Source organism: Rana temporaria, chromosome 11 (genome assembly GCF_905171775.1).
Source record: "Rana temporaria chromosome 11, aRanTem1.1, whole genome shotgun sequence".
NCBI classification, from domain to species: Eukaryota; Metazoa; Chordata; class Amphibia; order Anura; family Ranidae; genus Rana; species Rana temporaria.
In genome coordinates this window covers 162020610-162045503 of record NC_053499.1, presented here as the reverse complement: position 1 = coordinate 162045503, position 24894 = coordinate 162020610, and the positions used below count along the sequence as shown (strand labels likewise).

Here is a 24894-nt window from a genome sequence, read left to right as displayed (position 1 = left end):
GTTGGTGGTGGTGCGGGTTGGTTGGTTGGTGGTGGTGCGGGTTGGTTGGTGGCGGTGTGGGTTGGTTGGTGGATTGGTTGGTTGGTGGTGGTGCGGGTTGGTTGCTTGGTGGCGGTGTGGATTGGTTGGTTGGTTGATTGGTGGCGGTACGGATTGGCTGGTTGGTATGCTGGGAGCAGACGGTGATAAATAGGAGTGTGTTGGTTGGTGGTGGTGCGGGTTGGTTGGTTGGTTGGTTGATGGATTGGTTGGTTGGTGGCGGTGCGGGTGGGTTGGTGCGTGGGTAGGTATGCTGGGAGCAGACGGTGATAAATAGGCGCACACATGAGCTCCGGCTCCCTCTTCTCTGGGCTGCACCTGGTCTATTAGAAGCTTTTACCTGACAGGTGTGATCTTCCCATTAACCCCGGTGCTGCTGGTTTGTGTCGGGCGGGGGGGAATCCTGGGCTGGGGGATGGGTGCCTGGCCGGGAAGGAAGGGGTAAATATGAAAAGCTGTGAAATAAGAGAGGAGATGAATGAGGACTTCTCCCCTCCAGCATGTGGTCAGAGGATCCTGGGCCCATTTCCCGGTGTGAGTGTCCTGATCCAAGCAGGTAACGGTTCAGACACAACGCCAAACCAATGCCGTCGGGAATTATTATCGCGGGATCGTCGGAAATACCGCCATTCATACAAAACAAAGGTAGATCGATCCTGCTTCTTCATTACACTGATTTCTTGTATATCTGTAACATTCGATCGTCCTGAGTGCGCCTCTTCCCTTATATAGGAAGCTCGGCGTCGGCGCCAATATTTGGTGTTTCTCAGGCTGTCTTGCTGGTGAAGTCGGTTTCGTGAGCAGCTTTGCCAAATCCCCCGGAGGACTGCGCTGCGCAAACTGTTGGCGCTATATAAATCCTGAATAATAATAATAATAAAAAGGACCGTGGCGCACCCTAAACGACAGCCCTGGTGGTAAAAACAAGGGTCTGAGCTGTGGTTTTACTGCCCCCCCCCCCCCCGTCACCCACCCGGATTGTACCAATAGCCAATAACCAGGCTGAGTTGCGCACACACATGCCGTGGCTGCAATGCTTTGCGGGCCGCTGCATTTGTAACTCGGGGTGCCGTCTCTCAAACTCGCCCATTGAGTTAAACAGGGCCGCCGCCCGAATGGTTGACTGGCAGTTGCAGCCGGTCCCCCCCAAAGTAAAATTGCTGATCGGCATTTAAAAAAAAAAAAAACACGAGTCGCGGCGATACGAACGGTTCCTTTGCCGGCAATGGGGTACGACTCGTCATGCGATTAGGAACGGGCAAATCGCACCGGTGTGAATGGAGGCTGAGGCTTTTTTCATTCGCTGTACATTTATTGCCCTCTGCAAAGCGATCCACTGCAAATTGCTTTTCAGAGGGAAGCATATCAGAGGTCAAAAGGGGCTCAGAGTACCGTCAGATCACATACCCCCCCTTTTTATTTTAAATGCCGGAGGTGACCGTACTTTCCTAAGCACCTATTGACCTTTGCAGAGGGCCGGACTGGCCTACCGGGAGACCGGGACAGCTCCCGGTAGGCTGAGAGGGCAATAAATGTACAGCGAATGTGAAAGAAACCTCAGCCTCCGTTCTCACCGGTGCGATTTGCCCGTTCCTAATCGCATGACAAGTCGTACCCCATTGCCGGCCAAGGAATCGTTAATATCGCTGCAACTCGTGTTGCAGCAATTAGGGAGATTCTTGCACCGCTACCCCCCCCCCCTTTTATTTATTTTTTCTCCAAATTCATTGCGACTTGCATAGACTTCTGTTACATGAAGTCGCAAGCTGCAATGAAATCTGCAGTGCAAATCGCACTGATGTGAGGCTTTGTTTCCATTCGGTGATTCTGCCCAGAACCTCTCACTTCCTGTCCCGGGGTGACAACACTCACTGACAGGACTGTATCTGCAGGGCTGGAGTCCCGCTTCACCATGTCACATCACATGCGATTCGCACCACATTCCCATGCCAAATCGCATGCGAATCTCTGTGTGTGTGATTTGAGCCCATCATTTTGTATGGCTAGGATTGCATTTTTTATTTTATTTTTGGAATCGGATTGTATGGGTGTTTATAGCCATGCGATCTGATTGGTACAAGCGTGCGATTTTCTTATGTTTTGGGGTGTTGTTGGCTTTCAGTTGACACCCCACAGCAGATCACATGAACACATTGCGATTCCTGTGTGGTTTCCCGCATCGCATTGGTGTGAACCGGCCCCAAGACCTTTCTATAGAAAAAAACAAAACAAAACAATAAAGGTTTTTGGCTCACTCACACTAGTGTTCTGATAACGGTCTAAGGACTAGTTTACACTGGAGGGGGGTAAAACCATGTGGTTGAACCATTTTTCTTTTTTTTTTTATAAACACCCCTCAGCTGCTGGATTTTTTTTTATTAGTAATGACCGCGAACAGTGACTTATAGAGGGACTGCGATATTGTGGCGGCACATTGACACACATTTACGCTTTTTTGGGGACCAGTGACACCAATACAGTGATCGGTGCTAAAAACAATATGCACTGTCACTGTACTAATGACACTGGCTCGAAAGGGTTTAACTTTAAAGGGCGAGTAAAGGGTTAAACTCCAGTGTGGGAGGTGCTTTTACTACGGGAAGGCATGGATCGGAGTTTGTTTTTGCAGAGACACGGGATCCATGCCTTCCCGTCAGAACCGCTGTTCTGCCTTTTCGTGCTGGATGATCGGTGGGTGCCAGCTAGGGTTGCCACCTGTCCAGGATTCACCCGGACTGTCCAGGTTTTGAATCATGTGTTCGGGTTTGATACCTGGACACTATATTTAGACCAGGCTGTGGTTCCCTAAGTAACCAGGATAGTCGCACACAAGTCTGTTGCTGTTTGGGAGCTGTGGGCGTCTATTTGGGGTCAGGTTTGTCATCACTGGAGGGCAGGGCAATGATGTCGGCAAGAAAAATTTGGCCACACCCAATATTGGCTGCAGCACGCTATGTGCACTGCAATACTACTCTCCTTGGGGGCACCCAAAGCTGTCCCAGGCCGCTACAGTGTTTGGCTTGAAGAAAAGGTGGCAACCCTAGTGCCAGCAGACATTGAGTCCATGGTAACCTCTGCTGGGCTCCTGCTGTGTACGATCAAAGCGGGAGAGAGCCCCCGGGGGCGTGCATGTGCGTCTCCAACCCAAAAGAGCCGTGTTCTATCGCTATGTGCCCACCGTCAAAGTGCCCACACGTGGAACGGAAGGGCACTCCAGCTGAGTTTCTGATCGGTTGGCGTGTCGTCCCATAGCGCATGCGCACATCGTAGGAGTCATGTTTACGATGGAAGATGCCATTGCTTGGATACAATTTAATGCTATGCAAACAGCGGAGCGACGCCGTATTTTTCATATTTGCTCCTTACTGCCTGTCAAACACCTCCTGAAAATTGATCTGAGTGTGGGTTGCTTTTCAGAGGAGCGTCAGTTCCTGCCACTAAACAGGAAGTGGCATCATCATAGTGGGACGCAGTCACCAGAGCCCCCCCCCCCCCCTTACATCAGAGTTCCCCTTACATCATGATCTGCAGCATTCCCCTTTGCATAAGAGTTCCTTTGCACTGTAAGGGGGAATCCTGCGGACTCTGATGTAAGGGGGAAACTCTGTGCTAGCTGACAGGCAGTTGTTTTTTGACTTTTGTTTAAATTAAACACACTGCTGATAGCACTAGCTACATGTTTATAGTTTAAATATTGGTATTTACACTGTTTAGCAGTGAAAACTGAAATTTTTAGGTACTTTTTTGCAGTGTCAGTAAAAAAATTGGTGCCGTTCGTAAATTTTTGGCATCCTGCCAGTAAATTTAATTTCAGGGGGTTGGCAACACTGTCCAGTTCACTGTATTGTCCTGGAATGAATGTGCCGGGACAGACATGCAAAATACAGAACTGTCCCGGGACACGTGGTCACCCTACCGCCCAGCGTGCCCTCACCACAGACTGACAAACGCTCTATACTCTCATTTATAAACACTTCTGTGATGGAGATTGTGTGATTATTGTTTTTTTTCAGACTCGGGCGGTGGCGGAGTGTGGGCTGACCACGGCCGCTTCTCCCCTCAGTGGGATGTGGGGTTGGCGATGTCTGACAAGATTCCCAAACAGGAGCCGGGGCTTAGTGAAGGTGACCATGGCGACGAGGGGGACCTGGACGACCCTGTGAGTGTTCTTGGTAACGTGTATTATCTGAGGAGACATTGGTTGTGTCTGTGTCTGTGTCTGGCCTCGTCCAACTTCCTCCTCAGGCCTCAAATACCTGTGACTGAAGGGGGAGTTCCCCTTCACCAAAAATCTGCCTATGGAGGGGGGGGGTCTGTAGATAAAAACAAACTGCAATTCTAAGGCCCCTTTCACTCTACTGCGACTTCACAGCGATTTCACGGCCACGATTTTGCCGTGATTTCAGGGAATGCATGTGTGAGTGGCATCAAAATCAGACCAAAGTAGTGCAGGGACTATTTGGAAGTCAGAACGGCTCGAAGTCGGAACGACTAATATGAATGGTTGCCATTGGAAATCATGGCAAACGACTTGTCATGCTACTTTGCCATCACAAATCGTGGGACATGTCGTATAATTGTGAAAGGGTCCTAAAGTTGAATAAATATCCTTTACTATAATAGAGTGCAATCCTACTAAGGGTTACATTCCCCCATGGAGTGTGACTTTGTAGGCCATTTATTTACCTCATGGAGTCTGACTGGAATATACTCCCAGGACGTTGCCAAGTGAGGCCTAGTCATCACTGCTCTCCTCCTCCATCACAGGAGGGCGCACTTTCTGATTCATCCCCCTCACCGGCTCTTTCTCTCCCCTGATGAAGTAGTTCTGAGCTCAGAGCCTGAGATCTCTCTTCTGTGATGGAGGAGGAGGAGGACCCCTGAGGCCTTGTAATGAATCAGAGCCACAATGGGGCTCCTTCACAGCCTCACTTGGCGATATCCTGGCAGTATTCAAGTTGGGCTACTGGGTGGCCTTCACTACGTCTCTGTATCTTTTTATTCTGTAGATCCAGTACCACTTCCTTCTATATGCCAGGTGTAATTCTAAGTATTTGCTTTATTTTATTTATGCCTGGACACTGCACAGTACTACTGTATGCTGGGTGTAACTTTCTGTATCTGCAAGGATGCTACACAGTGCCAATTCTCTGTATCTGTATTCTGGGAGTGCGGGCACCACGCGGTACCACTGTATTCTGGGAGTGCGGGCACCACGCGGTACCACTTCTCTTGTCCTGTATGCCAGGTGTAATTCTCAGTATCTGTATTCTGGGAGTGTGGGCACCACGCGGTACCACTTCTCTTGTCCTGTATGCCAGGTGTAATTCTCAGTATCTGTATTCTGGGAGTGTGGGCACCACGCGGTACCACTTCTCTTGTCCTGTATGCCAGGTGTAATTCTCGGTATCTGTATTCTGGGAGTGTGGGCACCACGCGGTACCACTTCTCTTGTCCTGTATGCCAGGTGTAATTCTCGGTATCTGTATTCTGGGAGTGTGGGCACCACGCGGTACCACTTCCCTTGTCCTGTATGCCAGGTGTAATTTTCGGTATCTGTATTCTGGGAGTGTGGGCACCACGCGGTACCACTTCTCTTGTCCTGTATGCCAGGCGTAATTCTCAGTATCTGTATTCTGGGAGTGTGGGCACTACGCGGTACCACTTCTCGTCCTGTATGCCAGGTGTAATTCTCAGTATCTGTATTCTGGGAATGTGGGCACCACGCGGTACCACTTCTCGTCCTGTGTGCCAGGCGTAATTCTCAGTATCTGTATTCTGGGAGTGTGGGGGGCACCATGCGGTACCACTTCCCTTGTCCTGTATGCCAGGTGTAATTCTCAGTATCTGTATTCTGGGAGTGTGGGCACCACGCGGTACCACTTCTCTTGTCCTGTATGCCAGGTGTAATTCTCGGTATCTGTATTCTGGGAGTGTGGGCACCACGCGGTACCACTTCTCTTGTCCTGTATGGCAGGTGTGATTCTCGGTATCTGTATTCTGGGAGTGCGGGCACCACGCGGTACCACTGTATTCTGGGAGTGCGGGCACCACTTCCCTTGTCCTGTATGCCAGGTGTAATTCTCGGTATCTGTATTCTGGGAGTGCGGGCACCACGCGGTACCACTGTATTCTGGGAGTATGGGCACCACGCGGTACCACTTCTCTTGTCCTGTATGCCAGGTGTAATTCTGAGTATCTGTATTCTGGGAGTGTGGGCACCACGCGGTACCACTTCTCTTGTCCTGTATGGCAGGTGTGATTCTCGGTATCTGTATTCTGGGAGTGCGGGCACCACGCGGTACCACTGTATTCTGGGAGTGCGGGCACCACTTCCCTTGTCCTGTATGCCAGGTGTAATTCTCGGTATCTGTATTCTGGGAGTGCGGGCACCACGCGGTACCACTGTATTCTGGGAGTATGGGCACCACGCGGTACCACTTCTCTTGTCCTGTGTGCCAGGCGTAATTCTCAGTATCTGTATTCTGGGAGTGTGGGGGGCACCATGCGGTACCACTTCCCTTGTCCTGTATGCCAGGTGTAATTCTCAGTATCTGTATTCTGGGAGTGTGGGCACCACGCGGTACCACTTCTCTTGTCCTGTATGGCAGGTGTGATTCTCAGGATCTGTATTCTGGGAGTGCGGGCACCACGCGGTACCACTGTATTCTGGGAGTGCGGGCACCACTTCCCTTGTCCTGTATGCCAGGTGTAATTCTCGGTATCTGTATTCTGGGAGTGCGGGCACCACGCGGTACCACTGTATTCTGGGAGTATGGGCACCACGCGGTACCACTTCTCTTGTCCTGTATGCCAGGTGTAATTCTGAGTATCTGTTCTTCTGTATGTAGGGCTGGGAGGGAGGATGGGGGAAGAGGATTTGTGCTAGATTGGGGGGGTGGGTTGTTAGAGGAAATTGAGGGGGAATTCACTGAGGATTTGTGCCAGGAAGTAAAATTTGGGGGGGGCAAAGTTTTTTTTTATGCTGGGTTGGGGATTGCATTGAGGGGGGGGGGGGGGGGTGACCGCTTGAGGTTACATTGGACCTCATTCATGGTTTCCCTCAGATTCTCCTTCATTCTTATTGTGAGTTCATCATATCTGAAGTTGCAGTGATCCGGATCAGATTGACCAACTTTTGTGTTCCAGGAGCTGACGGCCATCAGGATGCGCGTGCGGGAGATGGAGGAGGAGACGGAACGTTTAAAGGATCTGATGACAGACGAGACAAACAGTCCCATGACCGGTAGATATTCCTGACCTAATAACAGATTCCTGTGTTCTGGTGACAATATTGGCGTCACGTTGTAAATACATCTCAAGTCTCCACGCGAAGTGCGGAAGTCTCCCACATTTCTGCGGCGACTCCCGCACATCCGCAAGCGCCTCGCTAACTCCCTGGTTACGAAAAGTGGAGGTTCGCTTTTTGTGTGGACCTTTAAAGTAAAAATTAGAAAAAAGTATAATATTTACTTATCTATTTACCACTGTTGGCAGCATAAGGATTGTAAATGGCCCCTGATCATTGAGAGAGTGAAGTTCCTCGCAGTTTTGGGCATCATTTGTACTTCTTGGCGCTCGCAGAGATTTGTACAGAAAGACTGTTTGGTGATCATTCTCTTGTCTTCCAGAAAGTAGAGAAGATTCTCTTCCTTACACCCACCGCCGAGCTGGAGGCGCAAGTTTGCGGCAGGTCCCTAGAGCGCGCCATGCTGGACCCAACTGGCCGGTCCCATTTCGCCTGCCGTTCATGGAGAGAAATTCGCCCTTCTATGGGCAGCCTAAAGGTATCCATAGATGTTCTAATGATCGATATCTTAATGATCGGAAAGTGATTTAAAGGGCTCATTTCACACAGACCTACCTCCCTGTACAAATAAGGAAGGGGAGGAGAGACGGCGCAGCCACTCTGGTGTAGTAAATGCCAAAAGATTTATTTAAATTGCTTAAGAAGTATATACAGTGCCTTGGAAAAAGTATTCACACCCCTTGAAATTCCCCACACTTTGTCATGTTACACCCAAAAACATAAATGTATTTTATTGGGATTTTATGTGAGAGACAGTGTCACATAATTGTGAAGTGGAAGGAAAATGATAAATGATACAAATAAATATGTGAAAAGTGTGGGGGGAGGGGCATTTGTATGGCGCCCCCCGGAGTCAATACTTTGTAGAACCCCCTTTCTCTACAAGTCTTTTTGGGGGTGTCTCTACCAGCTTTGCACATCTAGAGAGGGACATTTCTGCCCATTCTTCTCAAGCTCTGTCAGATTGGATGGAGAGCGTCTGTGATCAGCAATTTTCAAGTCTTTTTCCCGAACAACATATATTTACGTTTTTGGGTGTAAAATGGCAAAATGTGGGAAATTTCAAGGGGTATGAGTACTTTTTTCAAGGCACTGTACTTGCAAAGATTCATAAAAGGACACGTGAATAGGGGGGGGGGGGTTGAGGTGAGTCCGGATCGCTCAGCCCCTGGATGGGGAACCACCCGCTCACGCAATGTGCCTCGGCTTCCTCACTCCCAAATGTCAGCATCCAATGGATGGTGGTGTCCAGGGTCACAGGACGTGTTTCGAGGGACCTTCCTCTTCCTCATAACCTGTACAAAGTGTCATTTTCTCACACATACGGGATGCAAAGGTGCTGGTAGCATAGGTGTGTGTGCACAGGGTGTTCCGGATGTGCCTGGGCACACCTCAATCACCTAGTGCACATTAGAATTTTTAATGTGTGTAGCGATGGGGAGATCTCCCTCTTACCGATTCTGCCATAAGAAAAGCTTCTGTCACTGGGGAGATCAATGTGCCAGGGGGCACACACACACTCCCCGAGTTATGAATTGTATGATGCACGCAAAAATAGCGGCGCTTTGCCGCCAACGGCACGACTCCCCAGTGTGAAAGTAGCCTAAAGAGTAAATCTAATCTCTGAACAATTTTATTCATAGTGTGTTTTTATTTTTTAACTGACCTGTTGATGTTTATAAATATTTTAGACATTTATTTTACAAATACAAGAGCTTCCATGATTCCTATATCTAGAGCATGCTGGGCTTTCTAATTGGAAAGCCCAACACTAGTTCTGCTCTTGTTTGTTGGCAATAGCCTATGGGGGCGATGTTGGCACTCTCGGGCATTCCCAGCCATTGTCAATTACTCGCTCTTCTCCAGCCACCGCTGGCTGATACAGGGGTCCAGACCGAAGATAGGGATATAGGGATGGAGGGATAGAGATGGGGGATAGGGATGGAGGGATGGGGATATATGTATATATAATTTTTTTAAATTTAAATAACTAGTCTTAAATGTATTTATTTAAATTTTTATTTAAATTATTAAATGATGATTTAAATAATAAAAATGTAAATATTAAATGATGATTTAAATAATAAAAATTGAAATAATTTAAATAATAAAAATTGAAATAATAAATACATTTTTAAGACTAGTTGAGTATATCCTGGAATTCTACTTTTAATGCCGATAACTTCTATAAACTTTTTTCATATGGTACTGGAGATTCACGATGTGTTCTAGTGCACAAGCATTTTTTATTATATGCACTTTTTTTATTTTTTATTAATTGAATGGGTAATGCTGTACATTGTTGTATACAATCCTATATCCTGCACTGCAGCTTGTTGTGTTTACAGCACATCAGTAAACCTGATATCTGAAGTCCCAGAGTACTAGCCTCTCACTCGCCACCTGCTGGAGGCAAAAAGTAAATCTGGATTTTTTTTATCCAGTGTCACATTGACAAGCCAGTCATTTATTAAAAAAAAGTATTGGCCTCGGTGTCTTCTCTAATGATGCCATTTACATAGAGGAGCTAGTCTGCTTAGTACATAGATGATGTGAGCAAGTTGGCCTGGGCTGTGAGTATTTACAAATGTAACAAGCAGTACATGAGCCAAGGCCTCTCTCACCTCTGTGGCTGAAGGCACTGTGGAGTAATTCAGCTTTACATTTCACAGAAGTGCTGAAGATGATACAAGTTGGTGCCCTTCTCTGCTCTGTGTTATGAGAGATGGGAAGGCTGCTGAGTCCCTGCTGGGAGGGGAAGTAGGTGGGAGCTGCTGAGTCCCTGCTGGGAGGGGAAGTGGGTGGAGCTGCTGTGCTGAGTCTCTGCTGGGAGGGGAAGTGGGTGGAGCTGCTGAGTCCCTGCTGGGAGGGGAAGTGGGTGGAGCTGCTGAGTCCCTGCTGGGAGGGGAAGGGGGTGGAGCTGCTGAGTCCCTGCTGGGAGGGGAAGGGGGGGGAGCTGCTGAGTCCCTGCTGGGAGGGGAAGGGGGTGGAGCTGCTGAGTCCCTGCTGGGAGGGGAAGGGGGTGGAGCTGCTGAGTCCCTGCTGGGAGGGGGAAGTGGGTGGAGCTGCTGAGTCCCTGCTGGGAGGGGAAGTAGGTGGGAGCTGCTGAGTCCCTGCTGGGAGGGGAAGTGGGTGGAGCTGCTGAGTCCCTGCTGGGAGGGGGAAGTGGGTGGAGCTGCTGGGAGGGGGAAGTGGGTGGAGCTGCTGAGTCCCTGCTGGGAGGGGGAAGTGGGTGGAGCTGCTGAGTCCCTGCTGGGAGGGGGAAGTGGGTGGAGCTGCTGAGTCCCTGCTGGGAGGGGGAAGTGGGTGGAGCTGCTGAGTCCCTGCTGGGAGGGGGAAGTGGGTGGAGCTGCTGAGTCCCTGCTGGGAGGGGGAAGTGGGTGGAGCTGCTGAGTCCCTGCTGGGAGGGGGAAGTGGGTGGAGCTGCTGAGTCCCTGCTGGGAGGGGGAAGTGGGTGGAGCTGCTGAGTCACTGCTTGTAGGGTGGAGCAGAGCTGCTAAGAGAACACGTTGAGGTTCAGTGGTTTTCTGCTGTGATTCTTGAAGATGAGTTGTGCCATCAGTTACATAGGTAAGTGAGGACTTGTGTTCATCATACTGGCAATGCATCAGCTTAAAGTTGTAGGTTCAGCCCAACCCATTATTTTTTTTTGGATAGAGTGGGGAGAATTTGAATCTCTGTCTGGTTTTTACAACTATCCCAGGCTCTGTTAGAAAAGTTTCCATTCACTTTGCATCTTAACCAGACAAGAAGTGAAGCGGAACCTTCCAACTGCAACACACAGAAATTAAAATGTAGAGTAGGGGAGGGCTAAAATGTCACTTCCTGTCTGGTTTTACCGTTGTCGGCAGGACAGGAAGTTGGGTCAAATCTCTCTAATGGTGTCCCAGATGGCGGTAAAAACCCATCCGTCTCTAATTTTAGAGAGGCTATTTTTAGGGATAAGGGCTTCATTTGGGTTTGACAGTCCTGAACACAACACTTCCGCCATGTACCTTTAGAAAAACGTTTGCAATTTTTGTTTCTCAGGTCTTCCTCAACCTGTGAGCGCAGAAGAGAAGCGGGAGGCCGATAAACGCTCTGTATATGTTGGCAATGTAAGTGTTCCATAGCCTGGGCAATGTCCTGGATCACAAATCTGCACAATGGAATTATTACTTCTCGGTAGGGTGACCACGTGTCCCGGATTGCCCCGGACAGTCCCGCATTTTGTAAGTCTGTCCCGGGCACATTCATTCCAGGACAATAGTGTCCCGGAATGAAACTGACACAGCCACCCCCCGGGCCAATCTGATGCCCCCAAAAAAAGCCACATCACCGCTTTACTCACTGACTGTACTTGTCCTGGCCGGGAATGCCTGGAGGAGCACAAACCCCGCCCCCTGCTTGTGATTGGAGAAATCGTAAATCCCGCCTCTTGTGTCCAATCACTGTGCTGTGATTCGTTACAGCACAAGATGATTTTTGGGAAGGGAGGGTGTCCCTGAATGGTAGTTTGGAAATGTGGTCACCCTACTTCTCGGCCTTTTGGCCAAGTCCAGTATCTGTTCTAATCGGCGTCCGGTTGGGGTTCTTCCCCATCGGTCTGGCCTTTTTGGTAGGAGTGACTGGCTGTATGTTATCCCTGCTGATGTGATGGAGATTGTGAAAACTAGTACCAGCTGGACCAGAAAGCAGGGCTTGAGCATAATGCGTGCCCCCCCCCCCCCCCGACTCCTGATTTGAATGGGCCTACCTTCTCTGGTTATGGGCTGGGAAGGCAGAGAATCTCCGCCTGGGAGTTGGTCGCCCCCAGAGGTGCTCTTAGTATCACTTGGGTGTGGGAAAGCCACGGTGAGAATCGAGCCCATGGCCGCTGCACTGTGGGGTTTTTGTTTTTTCTGCACGGCACCTATTGGGCTCGGCCTTTTTTAGCGAAGTCCGGGGCAAATCCCCCCCCCCCCTCCGGTGTCACATTTGTCACCTTTCAGGGGGGGGGAAGGGAGCAGATACCTGTGTAATACAGGTATTTGTTACCATTTCCGGGCATAGATCAATGCAGTGACCTACGCCACTTCCGGCGCCTACTTCGTCCCTCCCTACCCGTCCAGGGTGCCCACGATGTCGGGCAAAGCCGATTTGTCCCTCGGGTGTCAGGTGCTGCCGCTGGCATCTTCGGTAAGGGAATCAGGACGTGAAGCCTTGCGTCTTCACTTCCTGGTTCCCTATTGTGCATGTCGCGCTCCCACTGGTCCCTGCTGTCTTCTGGAAGATGCACACAGGTCCCAGAAGACGGCAGGGACCAGTGGGAGCGCGACATGCGCAATAGGGAACCAGGAAGGCTTCACGTCCTGATTCCCTTACCGAAGATGCCAGCGGCAGCACCTGACACCCGAGGGACAAATCGCCTTTGGGACCCGACATCGCGGGCACCCTGGACGGGTAAGTGTCCTAATATAAAAGTCAGCAGCTGCAGTATTTGTAGCTGCTGACTTTTTGGTGTGCACTTTTTTGTGTGTTTTTCACATGCACTTTTTTTGTGTGTTTTTTTTTTGTACACTTGGGTGTTTTTGTTTTTTGTGCACCACTGCGGATCAAAGGGGGGGGGGGGGGGGTTTGCTCAATGGGGGTATATCTTGCTTTTCCCCATTTCTTTGAATTCATGACTATAATTCTGGATATAACTCTTGTGTTTCTCATTGCTGTAGGTGGATTATGGAGGAACAGCCCAGGATCTAGAATCTCACTTCGGCAAATGCGGCTCCATCAACCGAATCACCATTCTGTGTGACAAATTCTCCGGCCACCCTAAAGGGTGAGAGCGGGCATTCTTGTCATGCTTTTTAAAAAGGGTTTTGAGAATGAAAATTCCAATCTGCTCTGCACTGTTTTCTCGTGGATTTTTGCTGAACACCAAGCAGATATTTAATGAACACATGCAGGTTTATTAAATGGAACCAGAATAGGGGGGTGTCAAACTGTCAATGTGGGTCAGATCAGCATTATGGGGGGGCCCTCAAAGGACCGGTTGTATATAAATGTATCTACTCATTCGATTTGAGCATCCCAACCACCCTTACTTTAGATGTCGAGCGTCCCCCCCCACCATCAGAAGTCAAGAGTTCACCACCCTGCCCTATCTCAGTGCCCCCCCTCTTAGGGTTTGTTTGCCCCCCCCCCAAATTTTTTTTTAACATCAGCCGCCATGCAGTACTGCTCCATTTGAGCGCCATCTACAGTGTAGAAAACACTCCTGGGAGAGAGAAGATGCTGGAGACGGATTGCATCTGCTGGTATTTACCTAGCTCCTAGTTTGAGATAGAAAGGGGTTTGGTTAAAAAAAAAAGTTTTTAATGGGGGGGGTGTGTGTGTGATTTTTTTGGGGGGGGGCGTGGCAAACAATCAGCCCCCCCTTTTTAGCAGCTTATTAGGCTCTAATCACATGTTTCAAAAACACACATCCCCCCCCCCCACACAAATTGTAAACCATGCAGCAGGCGCATGTAGATTAGGGGGCCGGACGCATGGATGGGAGGGGCGGCGGCGCCCTTGCACCCCTAATGGACGGGCCGCCAATGGTTTTGAATTTGTTTCATGTTAATGTGGTGTATCTAAAACTTTCTTTCATTTTAGATTAGAGGTCTCCAAACTGCGGCTCTTTGCTTGCTTCTATCTGTCCCCTGGGCCATCATTTCCCTCCGCTGACGCCAATGGTGGGGCACAATTTCTCTCCCATTGAGGCCAATGGTTGGGGCACAATTTCTCTCCCATTGAGGCCAATGGTTGGGGCAAAACCTTTCCCGTTGAGGCCAATGGTTGGGGCAAAACCTTTCCCGTTGAGGCCAATGGTTGGGGCAAAACCTTTCCCGTTGAGGCCAATGGTTGGGGCAAAACCTTTCCCGTTGAGACCAATGGTTGGGGCAAAACCTTTCCCGTTGAGGCCAATGGTTGGGGCAAAACCTCTCCCATTGACGCCGGGACCTTTTCTACTTCCATTGGCCACAGTCCGGCCCCCCTAAAGTCTGAAGGACCGACAACTGTCCCTTTTTGTTTAGAAAGTTTGGTGACCCCCTGATTTAGATCAACATGACAACCAATCATATAGTGGCTAAAACTCATTGTACTGAATTCATGTCGGTGATTAATCTGTTTTGTGTGTTTGCTTGTTTTTTGTCTTTTTTGTTTTGTCTGGTATCAGCTATGCATATATTGAATTCACAGAAGAACACTCGGCAGAGGCTGCCACAGAACTGGACGAAAGCGTGTTCCGTGGCCGGACGATCAAGGTGACCTTTTTTGGACTCTTGCCGTAATTTATCATGCTGGGATAATTCAGCTACATTTTTATCACATGCTTTATTAATGGAGACAGAATGAACCGTCCCCATTCACTGCACTTAGAAAAGCGAACTGTGTCCAAAGCCAGATGTATTTTGGCGCGTTTTTGCATTTCTGGCTGATTCTTCAATGACAAAAAAGGGTCATGTGGCCCAAATAAGTTCAAATTCTGATTTCTCTGTAGGCCTTAAATTCGTATTGAATGTGTAGAGTCAATACAGGTGGACACGGTCTATAGAGACCCGCTTTGATGCCATTTGCATGTGGAAATGAGCACTTGCTGTACAGCAATGAGCACTTGGTGTAAGAAAAAATTGCCATGCCCATAGGCATCGCAGGCTCCTCCCGTGTCCATAGGCATCGCAGGCTCCTCCCGTGTCCATAGGCATCGCAGGCTCCTCCCGTGTCCATAGGCATCGCAGGCTCCTCCCGTGTCCATAGGCATCGCAGGCTCCTCCCGTGTCCATAGGCATCGCAGGCTCCTCCCGTGTCCATAGGCATCGCAGGCTCCTCCCGTGTCCATAGGCATCGCAGGCTCCTCCCATGGCTATTGGAGTACTATTGAGTAACTAGTCGTTCTATTACTTTTGCTGCTTGGCTTAAAATGAAATCCATACAATATTCCATTACATCAGGTATGCAGCCCAGGGCTATAGAGAAACCAGGATGGAGGACATCATGTGCTGGGCCTACCAAGAAATTGTAGATTAAGTTATTCTGTTTGCCCATCTTATCAGGTTCTTCCCAAGAGAACAAACGTTCCAGGAATCAGCACTACTGACAGGGGTAACTTTCGAGGAAGGTTCAGGGGACCCAGAGGAAGCCTTCCCAGGGGACCGAGATCCAGAGGACCGATGTCCAGAGGGCAGTATTCCAGAGGACAGATGCCCAGAGGGCAGGCATACAGGTCAGTGTTGGTATTCCATGGAAAGACTCAATGTAATATACACCAAACTCAGGGATGGACTGGCCATTGGTACTACAGGGAGTTTCCTGGTGGGCCGATGGCTCAGTGGGCCGGCTTCAGTGACAGTGGACCACCTCCCCCCTCCGCTCCTCTGTCTCTCCCTTCCCGCAGCGCTCACCTCCTCTCCCTCCCCGCAGCGCTCACCTGGGGGGAACAAAGAAGCAGGGGGGGGCGACAGAGGAGCAGGGGGGCGACAGAGGAGCATGGGGGGAGGGGACAGACAGCTGACTCAACAGCTATGGCCTGGCAGTTTCTCACTTCTGCCTAATCTTGTCCCATAAGGGCGGCACCAAACTTATTCTTTGCCCCGGGTAAAATAATGTCTAGCTTCCCCACTGGTACTGCCTATAAGAGTACCAGTACCAGCCGTTCTACTCTAATAAACTGACGGCTAGTGAAGGGGAGAGGGGGTGCGGGAGTTGTCCGGCCGCCGTGGGAGAGACCTGTCAAAGAGGGCCAGTCTGGATGAAGTCCAGGGCCAAATTTTTGTCCCAGTCCAGCCCTGATCGTACTCCTTCTGCTCCTCCTAGCCGCAAACCATGGCACCCTCACACCAGTGTAATACAGGTTCTCATTCTGACACGGTTACCTTTTTTCCTTGTACGCTGCCTTGAAAAAGTATTCATACCCCTTGAAAGTTTCCACGTTTCTTCATGTTGCAACCAAAAACATAAATGTATTTTATTGGGATTTTATGTGATAGACCAACACAAAGTGTCACATAATTGTGAAGTGGAAGGAAAATTATACAAATAAATATGTTAAAAGTGTGGGGGGGAGAGGCATTTGTATTCAGCCCACCTTTACTCTGGTACCCGCAACTAAAATCTAGAGGAACCAATTGCCTTCAGAAGTCATCTAATTAGTAAAGAGTCAAACCTACCAAGATTATATATATATATATATATATATATATATATATATATATATATATATATATATATATATATATATATACATACACATACACATACACATACATATATGTATACATATACATATATATATATATAACGCATCTCATTTAAAGTCCCAAAACCTCCCCCCCATTCTATCCATTTACAGGGATGGAGGCCTGTGGTAGTTCTATCACATGCCTCATGTAAAGTCTTGACCCTACCCCCCCTTTTTTCAACACTATCCATGGATGGAGATGCGTTTCAGGAGTGGAATAAAGTGCCTCCACAGATCTACCACCGACAGTTAATTATGCATTGTCATCTTTTGACTAGCTGACCCAGGTTGATGTGGTCCGCCTTTAGTTTGGTGGCGGTTTGGTAGGCATGTTTGGTTCCACTCTTGCATTTCTTTTGTTTTTCCAGTGCTCTTTTTTTTGCTAGACCAACTATAGGTAGGGGCATGGTCAGGTGATCACCTGCCCCCTATCTATTGATTAGCACTCCTGTGCTCCTATTTAGGAGACTTTAAAATTCATAGTTAGGACCGCAGTACACGGAGAGCCTTGACGGGTCTGTAGCTTACTACAGGTATTTGCAAATGCATGCAACTAAATCTCTGTTTAGTAATATGGTTACATATAATGAAGGGACAACATTTAGCAACATATTGCTACACTTGGAGGCGCCTCTCTTCTCTTTTATACCCTGTAAAAAAATGCTTTGCTATACAAGCGCTTTGGATTACAAGCATGTTTCTGGAACAAATTATCCTCGCAATCCGAGGTTTTACTGTATAGGAATTATTAGCAAGGGGATCCCTGAGACCGAAAAGTTATTTCAAGGGTTCCTCTGTGTTGAAAAGATTGAGAAAGGCCGGTATAAACATATTCAGAGCTTTTTTTTTTTTACTTTAGGACATGGCCACCTGTTTTCAGTAAAATTACTGAAGTTGCACAGATTTGTGGCGTACGGCCTCATTGTTTTTTTTACTGAAGACCACACAGTAAGCGTGTCCTTAGCCGGAGGTTTGGTGTGTGGGTGTTTTTTTTTTATTATTTTTTGTTTATTTCAAACATATAAAGGCCCAGATTCAGAAAGGACTTACGACGGTGCAGCGCCATGTACGCCGTCGTAAGTCCTAATCCAAGCCGTCGTATCTATGCGCCTGATTCTTAGAATCAGTTACGCATAGATATTCATTAGATCCGACAGGCGTAAGTCTCTTACACCGACGGATCGTAACTGCATATTTTTTCTGACCGCTAGGTGGCGCTTCTGTCGAATATGCAAATTGGCTAGATACGCAAATTCACGAACGTACGCCCGACCGACGCAGTAAAGTTACAACGTTTACGTTGGGCTTTTCCCGGCGTATAGTTGCCCCTGCTGCTATATGAGACATAGGTGCGGCGTACCAATGTTAAGTATGGCCGTCGTTCCCGCGTCAAAATTTGAAAAAGTTACGTCGTTTGCGTAAGTCGTCCGTGAATGGGGCTGGACGTCATTTACGTTCACGTCGAAACCAATGACGTCCTTGCGGCGTACTTTGGAGCAATGCACACTGAGAAATTCCACTGACGGCGCATGCGCCGTTCGGCAAAAACGTCAATCACGTCGGGTCACAGTAGATTTACATAAAACACACCCCCTGATTAAAATTTGAATTAGGCGGGCTTATGCCGGCCGATTTACGCTACGCCGCCGCAACTTACGGATGTAGTGCGTTGAGAATACAGCACTTGCCCGTCTAAGTTGCGGAGGCGTAACGTAAAGCGGATACGTTACGCCCGCACAAAATTACGACGCTGACTGTGAATCTGGCCCCAAGTCTTCAAAAAACATAATGGTAGGGTCCTGCTTTGCTGTGTACCTCCTATATGACAAAAAGAACTTGATGGCTAACGGTGCTGGGAACAGCAGGATTGTTTGGCTTCCCGTAAAACTCCAACGAAATCATGAAAATGTTCTTTCCATGCCGTTACCAAGCAATGTAACCCATATCCATCTTATTATTATTCCTTCTTAGAGGACGTGGAAGATCGGGTTGGTGGAATAATCCACGCTGAATGTTGTATAGACAATCTACCGATGGTGGCTGTCCAGCGCCAGGATCAGGCATGCAGAAGAAGTTCTAGAGCCCTGCCGTTACATGAATGGAGATTTTTCAGAACCTCTATGAACCAGTAAATCTGGATTAGCCGTCATGTTGTTGGTTTTTGGCACAGACTTTGATGTTCAAGAATTGCTTGCACTTATAGAACTAAAGTTTTTGAAAATTGATACTACAGGTTTGTTTAAAAAAAAAAAATAGTTTCTTATACAATTAAAAAAAAGATGTTTCAAGACTTTATTTTATTTTTTTGGGCTTCTGTTCTATTTAAAAAAAAAAAAAGAATTACAGCCAGATTAACATTACTGTCCCGATAGAAATGGAGCAGATGCCAAGGCAGCAGTGGTGTAGTGAGTAGCACTTTCGCCTAGCAGCAAAGGGTCGCTGGTTCGAATCCCGACCACGACACCATCTGCCTGGAGTTTGCATGTTCTCCCTGTGCCTGCGTGGGTTTCCTCCGGGTACTCCGGTTTCCTCCCACACTCCAAAGACATGCTGGTAGGTAAATTGGATCTTGTCCAAATTGGCCCAGTATATATGTATATATGTGTGTATGACTGTGTGTCCCAAGCGTGTCGATCCTACGGGGTAAAAATGACCGCACCAGCCAAGCAGATACTGGCTGGAAAAAGTGTAGCGCTACACAAGTCATTCATTGCCGACCTTTCCTTTTGAGAATGTTGGTCATCTGCCTGTCATGCTTGTTCATGGCATTACCTTCAGTGCTTTCTCAGTCACGCCTGGAACAAGCATATGAAGAAGATAAGGCTCTCCTTTACAGCATGCGTGTATCAAATCTGTGTTTTGAAGTCAGGCAACCAGCATTTTCAGGAGACCAATGACGGCAGTCCCTAAGATTGTGTTTTTAAAAAGGAACTTCACTCTCCCAATCACCATTTTATTATTTTTAATACTAATGCTGCCAGCATTAGTAAATGGATAGGAAAGTATATTGGACTTGCTTAAAGCGGAGTTCCACCCTAAAATCGAACTTACGCTCATCTGATTCCTCCCCATCCCTGTCTTTGACAGGTATCCTTTCCCACTCCCTGGAGTCCTGGGTCGTAATACACAGAAATAATCAGTTTTCTGAGGTGTCCTCTGGCCTTTCTGGCTGCCTCCAAGGCTCTCTGGTGCCCCTCCACCCACCTCTGGCCACATGCGGTATTGCATGCCATTGAAGTCAATGCGGAACAAATTATTTTCGTTCCCATTGACTTCAATGGGGAAACTCGCTTTGATATGCGAGTGCTTTGGATTACAAGCATACTCCTGGAACAGAAAATACTCGCAATTCAAGATTCCGCTGTACTGCAATCTCTGAGCAGCAAATGATGCATTTGAGTTATCTTGCAAACCTGGCCTGTTAGTGGGCCCAGAGGACGGGGTTTGATGACCACTGCTGTATAGTGTGTACATCTAATCAATTGGGAACTTGTAAATAAGGAAAAAAATAATCGGACTTTACTGGTACAATAGAAAACGCTCTAGAGTAATTAAAGTTCACTACAATTTTATTACATGGATCATAAAATCCAGTTGGACCAATTTCGATTCTAAATTGGCACAAGCTGTGTTGTGTTAAAATTTCATTTACCAATCACTTTAATGCCAGGAACCGAGTGGAGACGTCCCAATTTGGTTCATATCATTAAGGATACATATACAGAGCATCCGAAAAGTATTCACAGTGCTTCACTTTTTCCTCATTTTGTTATATTACAGCCTTATTCCAAAATGGAATAAATTCATAATTTTCCTCCAAAATTCTACAAACAATCCCCCATAATGACAACGTGAGAAGTTTGTATGAAATCTTTGTAAATTTACTAAAAATAAAGGGGAAAAAATCCCACGTGCATAGGGATCGCAGGCTCCTCCCATCAGGTTCTTGGTCACCTCCCTGACTAAGGCCCCCCCCCCCCCTCCCCCGATCGCTCTGTTTGGCCAGGCGGCCTGCTCTAGGAAGAGTCCTGGTGGTCCCAAACTTATATATATAAATAGATGGAGGCCACTGTGCTCATTGGGACCTTCAATGCTGCAGAAATGTTTCTGTACCCTTCCCCCGATCTGTGCCCCCATGCAGACTTCATGGCTTGGTTTGTGCTCTGACATGCACTGTTACCTGAGAAAAGAAATAACCGCTCCAGGTGGGTCTACTATGCAATCACAGGCTAACTCAGGATACTGAGGGTGCTGGCAGTGCACTAGGCAAGCACAAAAATTGAAGGGAAAATGGATAGCCGCACTCCAATAACCGTTGAGGTTGTCTTTATTAAACGAACAGCAAATGCATCACAGGGTTACAGCAATGGAAACAAGGGAACATCCAACGCGTTTCGCACTGGATTAGTGCTTATTCATGGCTAAGGTCCCACTGTTACCTGTGGGACCTTCTATAGACAGGTGTGTGCCTTTCCAAATCATGCCTAATCTACTGAATTTACCACAGGTGGACTCCAAGTTGTAGAAACATCTCAAGAATGATCGGTGGAGACGGGATGAACCTGAGCTCAATTCTGAGTGTCATGGGAGGAGCTTGTGAATACTTGGGTACATGGAGAGGAGCCTGAGAATACTTGGGGACATGGGGAGGAGCCTGTGAATACTTGGGTACATGGGGAGGAGCCTGTGAATACTTGGGTACATGGGGAGGAGCCTGTGAATGCTTGGGTACATGGGGAGGAGCCTGTGAATGCTTGGGTACATGGGGAGGAGCCTGTGAATGCTTGGGTACATGGGGAGGAGCCTGTGAATACTTGGGTACATGGGGAGGAGCCTGTGGGTACATGGGGAGAAACCTGTGAATACTTGGGTACATGGGGAGGAGCCTGTGGGTACATGGGGAGGAGCCTGTGGGTACATGGGGAGGAGCCTGTGGATACGTGGGTACATGGGGAGGAGCCTGTGGGTACATGGGGAGGAGCCTGTGGATACTTGGGTACATGGGGAGGAGCCTGTAGATACTTGGGTACATGGGAAGGAGCCTGAGATACTTGTGTACATGGGGAGTCTGTGAATACTTGGGTACATGTGGAGGAGCCTGAGATACTTGGGTACATGTGGAGGAGCCTGAGAATACTTGGGTACATGGGAAGGAGCCTGTGATACATGGGTACTGGGGAGGAGCCTGAGATACTTGGGTACATGGGGAGGAGCCTGAGAATACTTGGGTACATGGGGAGGAGCCTGAGAATACTTGGGTACATGGGGAGGAGCCTGAGAATACTTGGGTACATGGGGAGGAGCCTGAGAATACTTGGGTACATGGGGAGGAGCCTGAGAATACTTGGGTACATGGGAAGGAGCCTGTGATACATGGGTACTGGGGAGGAGCCTGAGATACTTGGGTACATGGGGAGGAGCCTGAGAATACTTGGGTACATGGGGAGGAGCCTGAGAATACTTGGGTACATGGGGAGGAGCCTGAGAATACTTGGGTACATGGGGAGGAGCCTGAGAATACTTGGGTACATGGGAAGGAGCCTGTGATACATGGGTACTGGGGAGGAGCCTGAGATACTTGGGTACATGGGGAGGAGCCTGAGAATACTTGGGTACATGGGGAGGAGCCTGAGAATACTTGGGTACATGGGGAGGAGCCTGAGAATACTTGGGTACATGGGGAGGAGCCTGAGAATACTTGGGTACATGGGGAGGAGCCTGAGAATACTTGGGTACATGGGAAGGAGCCTGTGATACATGGGTACTGGGGAGGAGCCTGAGAATACTTGGGTACATGGGGAGGAGCCTGAGAATACTTGGGTACATGGGGAGGAGCCTGAGAATACTTGGGTACATGGGGAGGAGCCTGAGAATACTTGGGTACATGGATTTTTTTTTTATTTTTATAAATTTGAATATCATTTAAACAAACTTCTTTCACGTTGTCATTATGGGGGATTGTTTGTAACATTTTGAGGAAAATAATGAATTGAATCCATTCTGGAGTTAGGCCGTAACCTAACATAATGTGGAAAAAGTGAAGCGCTGTGAATACTTTCCGGATGCTCTGTATGTTGTAATACACCAGTAGGGTGGGGGGGGGGGGGACACGTGTTTATCATGTTTAATGTAGAAGGAGGAATTAACACAACACAGCTTGTGCTCATTTAGAATCGAAATTGATCCAACTGGATTTTATGACCCATGTAATAAAGTTCTAGTGACTTTTAATGGTTCTCGTGTCGTCTTTTCTCTACCAGTAAAGTCCAATTTTCTCTTTTCTTCATTTAAAGACGCAGAGCTGGGATGTGTTACTCCGGTGGCGCTCTTTTTTTTGCTTTGCTTTTAACTGAAAACCTTAATGGGGGGGGGGGGGGGAAGATGACGTATTTGTTGCATAAATTTTCACAATTGTTGGAACGTTTCCCGGTCAGCATTGCCAATCCTATGGATTTTTCTCCTCCTTCTTGGCAGTATGGCTTGAAGTCGGTCAGATTAGATGGAGTCTATTGGAGAAGCGCAATTTTAGAACTTCTCTTTTTCATTTATGGTATGGGCTTTGTTTGGGCCATTCCAAGACGTCAAGGGCGTGTGTACAGGGGTCACCATTGCGGACTGGCCCCATGCTCCAGGGGCCCGTGCAGCCCCCCCCCGTACACCTTGATAGGGCAGCAGCATGTAGAGCAGGGGTCCTTAAACTACGGCCCGCCATGGCAATTTACCTGGCCAGGGGGGGCGGCAGCTTACAGGAGCTTTGGCCATCCTTCTGCACCATCCGTGCTTCTGTTCACCGGTGAGTCTCTACTTATAGCCTCCCTCCTTCCATCTCCTTCTTCATACCCAGTCCAGGCCTCTCACTTGCGGTGTTGATCCACCGGCTGCGTACCCCAATCTACTGGTTTGAGCTTCCTAAATCCCCAGGCTCCTTGTGTGCTGCAACCATCCCCAGGCTGAGCTCCCACTCACTGGCTGGGTGACCTTTGCTGCATGCATTGATGGGCACTGGTGAGGCTGCGCTAATGGGCACTGGAAAAGCTGCATTGATCTGGCCCCCCAACAGTCTGAGGGGTAGTGAACTGGGCCCCTGTTTAAAAAGTCTGAGGACCCCCTGATGTAGAGGAAATTATCCCTCCATATAACCTCTGAATGCCTTCTATTCCTCTTCCCATTCAGCAGCTGCATGAGGAAGATAAATTCGTTCCTCTACATGCTGCTCCGGGCCTATGTGTTATTTTTTCTCCCATTCCTAGCTGGGGCATTGCTAAGAATTTTTTCTTCACTTTCTGTTTCCGCAAACCCAACATAAATAAATCTCCAACGCCCTTTTAGGAAGCTGTCACGAGACCAGGTGTCCCCCATGGCAAGATTTCCACACTCTCCCTGCTTGCAATAGCAGTGACGGGGTTCACCCAGACAGCAATAAAACCTGACAGGGGTTCCAACATACCACCACTATTCAAAACTAGGCTTTAGAGCAGTGGTGGGTTTTTATTGGGGGGGATGGGACGGCGGCAAACAATCACCTCCCCCCCCCCCCCCCCCCGGGCAGCCGGCAGCACTTAACCAGCACCCCCCAATCCCCTTCTGCCCACTTTCTACCCGGCCCTTACCCCAGCTTAGGTGGTGGGGGGTGAGCTGTGGGTCAGGCAGCGGGTGACAGGTGGTGAGCTGTGGGTCAGGCAGAGGGTGACAGGTGACTAGCTGTGGGTCAGGCAGAGGGTGACAAGCTGTGGGTCAGGCCGCGGGTGACAGGTGATGAGCTGTGGGTCAGGCAGCGGGTGACAGGTGGTGAGCTGTGGGTCAGGCAGAGGGTGACAGGTGGTGAGCTGTGGGTCAGGTAGTGGGTGACAGGTGGCGAGCTGTGGGTCAGGCAGAGGGTGACAAGCTGTGGGTCAGGCAGAGGATGACAGGTGGTGAGCTGTGGGTCAGGCAGAGGGTGACAGGTGACTAGCTGTGGGTGAGGCAGAGGGTGACAGGTGGTGAGCTGTGGGTCAGGCAGCGGGTGACAGGTGGTGAGCTGTGGGTCAGGCAGCGGGTGACAGGTGGTGAGCTGTGGGTCAGGCAGCGGGTGACAGGTGGTGAGCTGTGGGTCAGGCAGAGGGTGACAGGTGGCGAGCTGTGGGTCAGGCAGAGGGTGACAGGTGGCGAGCTGTGGGTCAGGCAGAGGGTGACAAGCTGTGGGTCAGGCAGAGGATGACAGCTGGTGAGCTATGGGTCAGGCAGCGGGTGACAGGTGACTAGCTGTGGGTCAGGCAGAGGGTGACAGGTGGTGAGCTGTGGGTCAGGCAGAGGGTGACAGGTGGCGAGC

The 24894-nt window shown here is 48.8% G+C and overlaps 1 protein-coding gene across 3 annotated transcripts; it reads left to right on the top strand.

Moving 5' to 3' along the window:
* Nucleotides 1–471: 471 nt before the first annotated feature.
* Nucleotides 472–18827, top strand: LOC120917961 (embryonic polyadenylate-binding protein 2-B-like). 3 transcript variants are annotated; one of them, XM_040329603.1, is made up of 9 exons: nucleotides 472–595; nucleotides 4053–4198; nucleotides 7189–7285; nucleotides 7671–7826; nucleotides 11378–11445; nucleotides 13036–13142; nucleotides 14526–14613; nucleotides 15403–15572; nucleotides 18558–18827. In XM_040329603.1, exons 1-9 carry the CDS (start codon nucleotides 487–489, stop codon nucleotides 18595–18597), a joined length of 981 nt encoding a protein of 326 aa, XP_040185537.1. In that variant the 5' UTR covers nucleotides 472–486; the 3' UTR covers nucleotides 18598–18827. The 3 variants fall into 3 exon arrangements, with proteins under 3 accessions (XP_040185537.1, XP_040185539.1, XP_040185540.1); XM_040329605.1 differs by having other exon boundaries at nucleotides 518–684; XM_040329606.1 differs by having other exon boundaries at nucleotides 525–573.
* The last annotated feature ends 6067 nt before the right edge of the window (nucleotides 18828–24894 follow it).

Excerpts from the sequence above, each read along its gene's own strand:
- LOC120917961 (XM_040329603.1), top strand. The coding sequence starts at position 487 with ATGAAAAGCTGTGAAATAAGAGAGGAGATGAATGAGGACTTCTCCCCT. Across the intron at positions 4,199-7,188 it reads AGGGGGACCTGGACGACCCT|GAGCTGACGGCCATCAGGAT; the intron begins GTGAGTGTTCTT and ends TTTGTGTTCCAG. Across the intron at positions 14,614-15,402 it reads TCCGTGGCCGGACGATCAAG|GTTCTTCCCAAGAGAACAAA; the intron begins GTGACCTTTTTT and ends CCATCTTATCAG.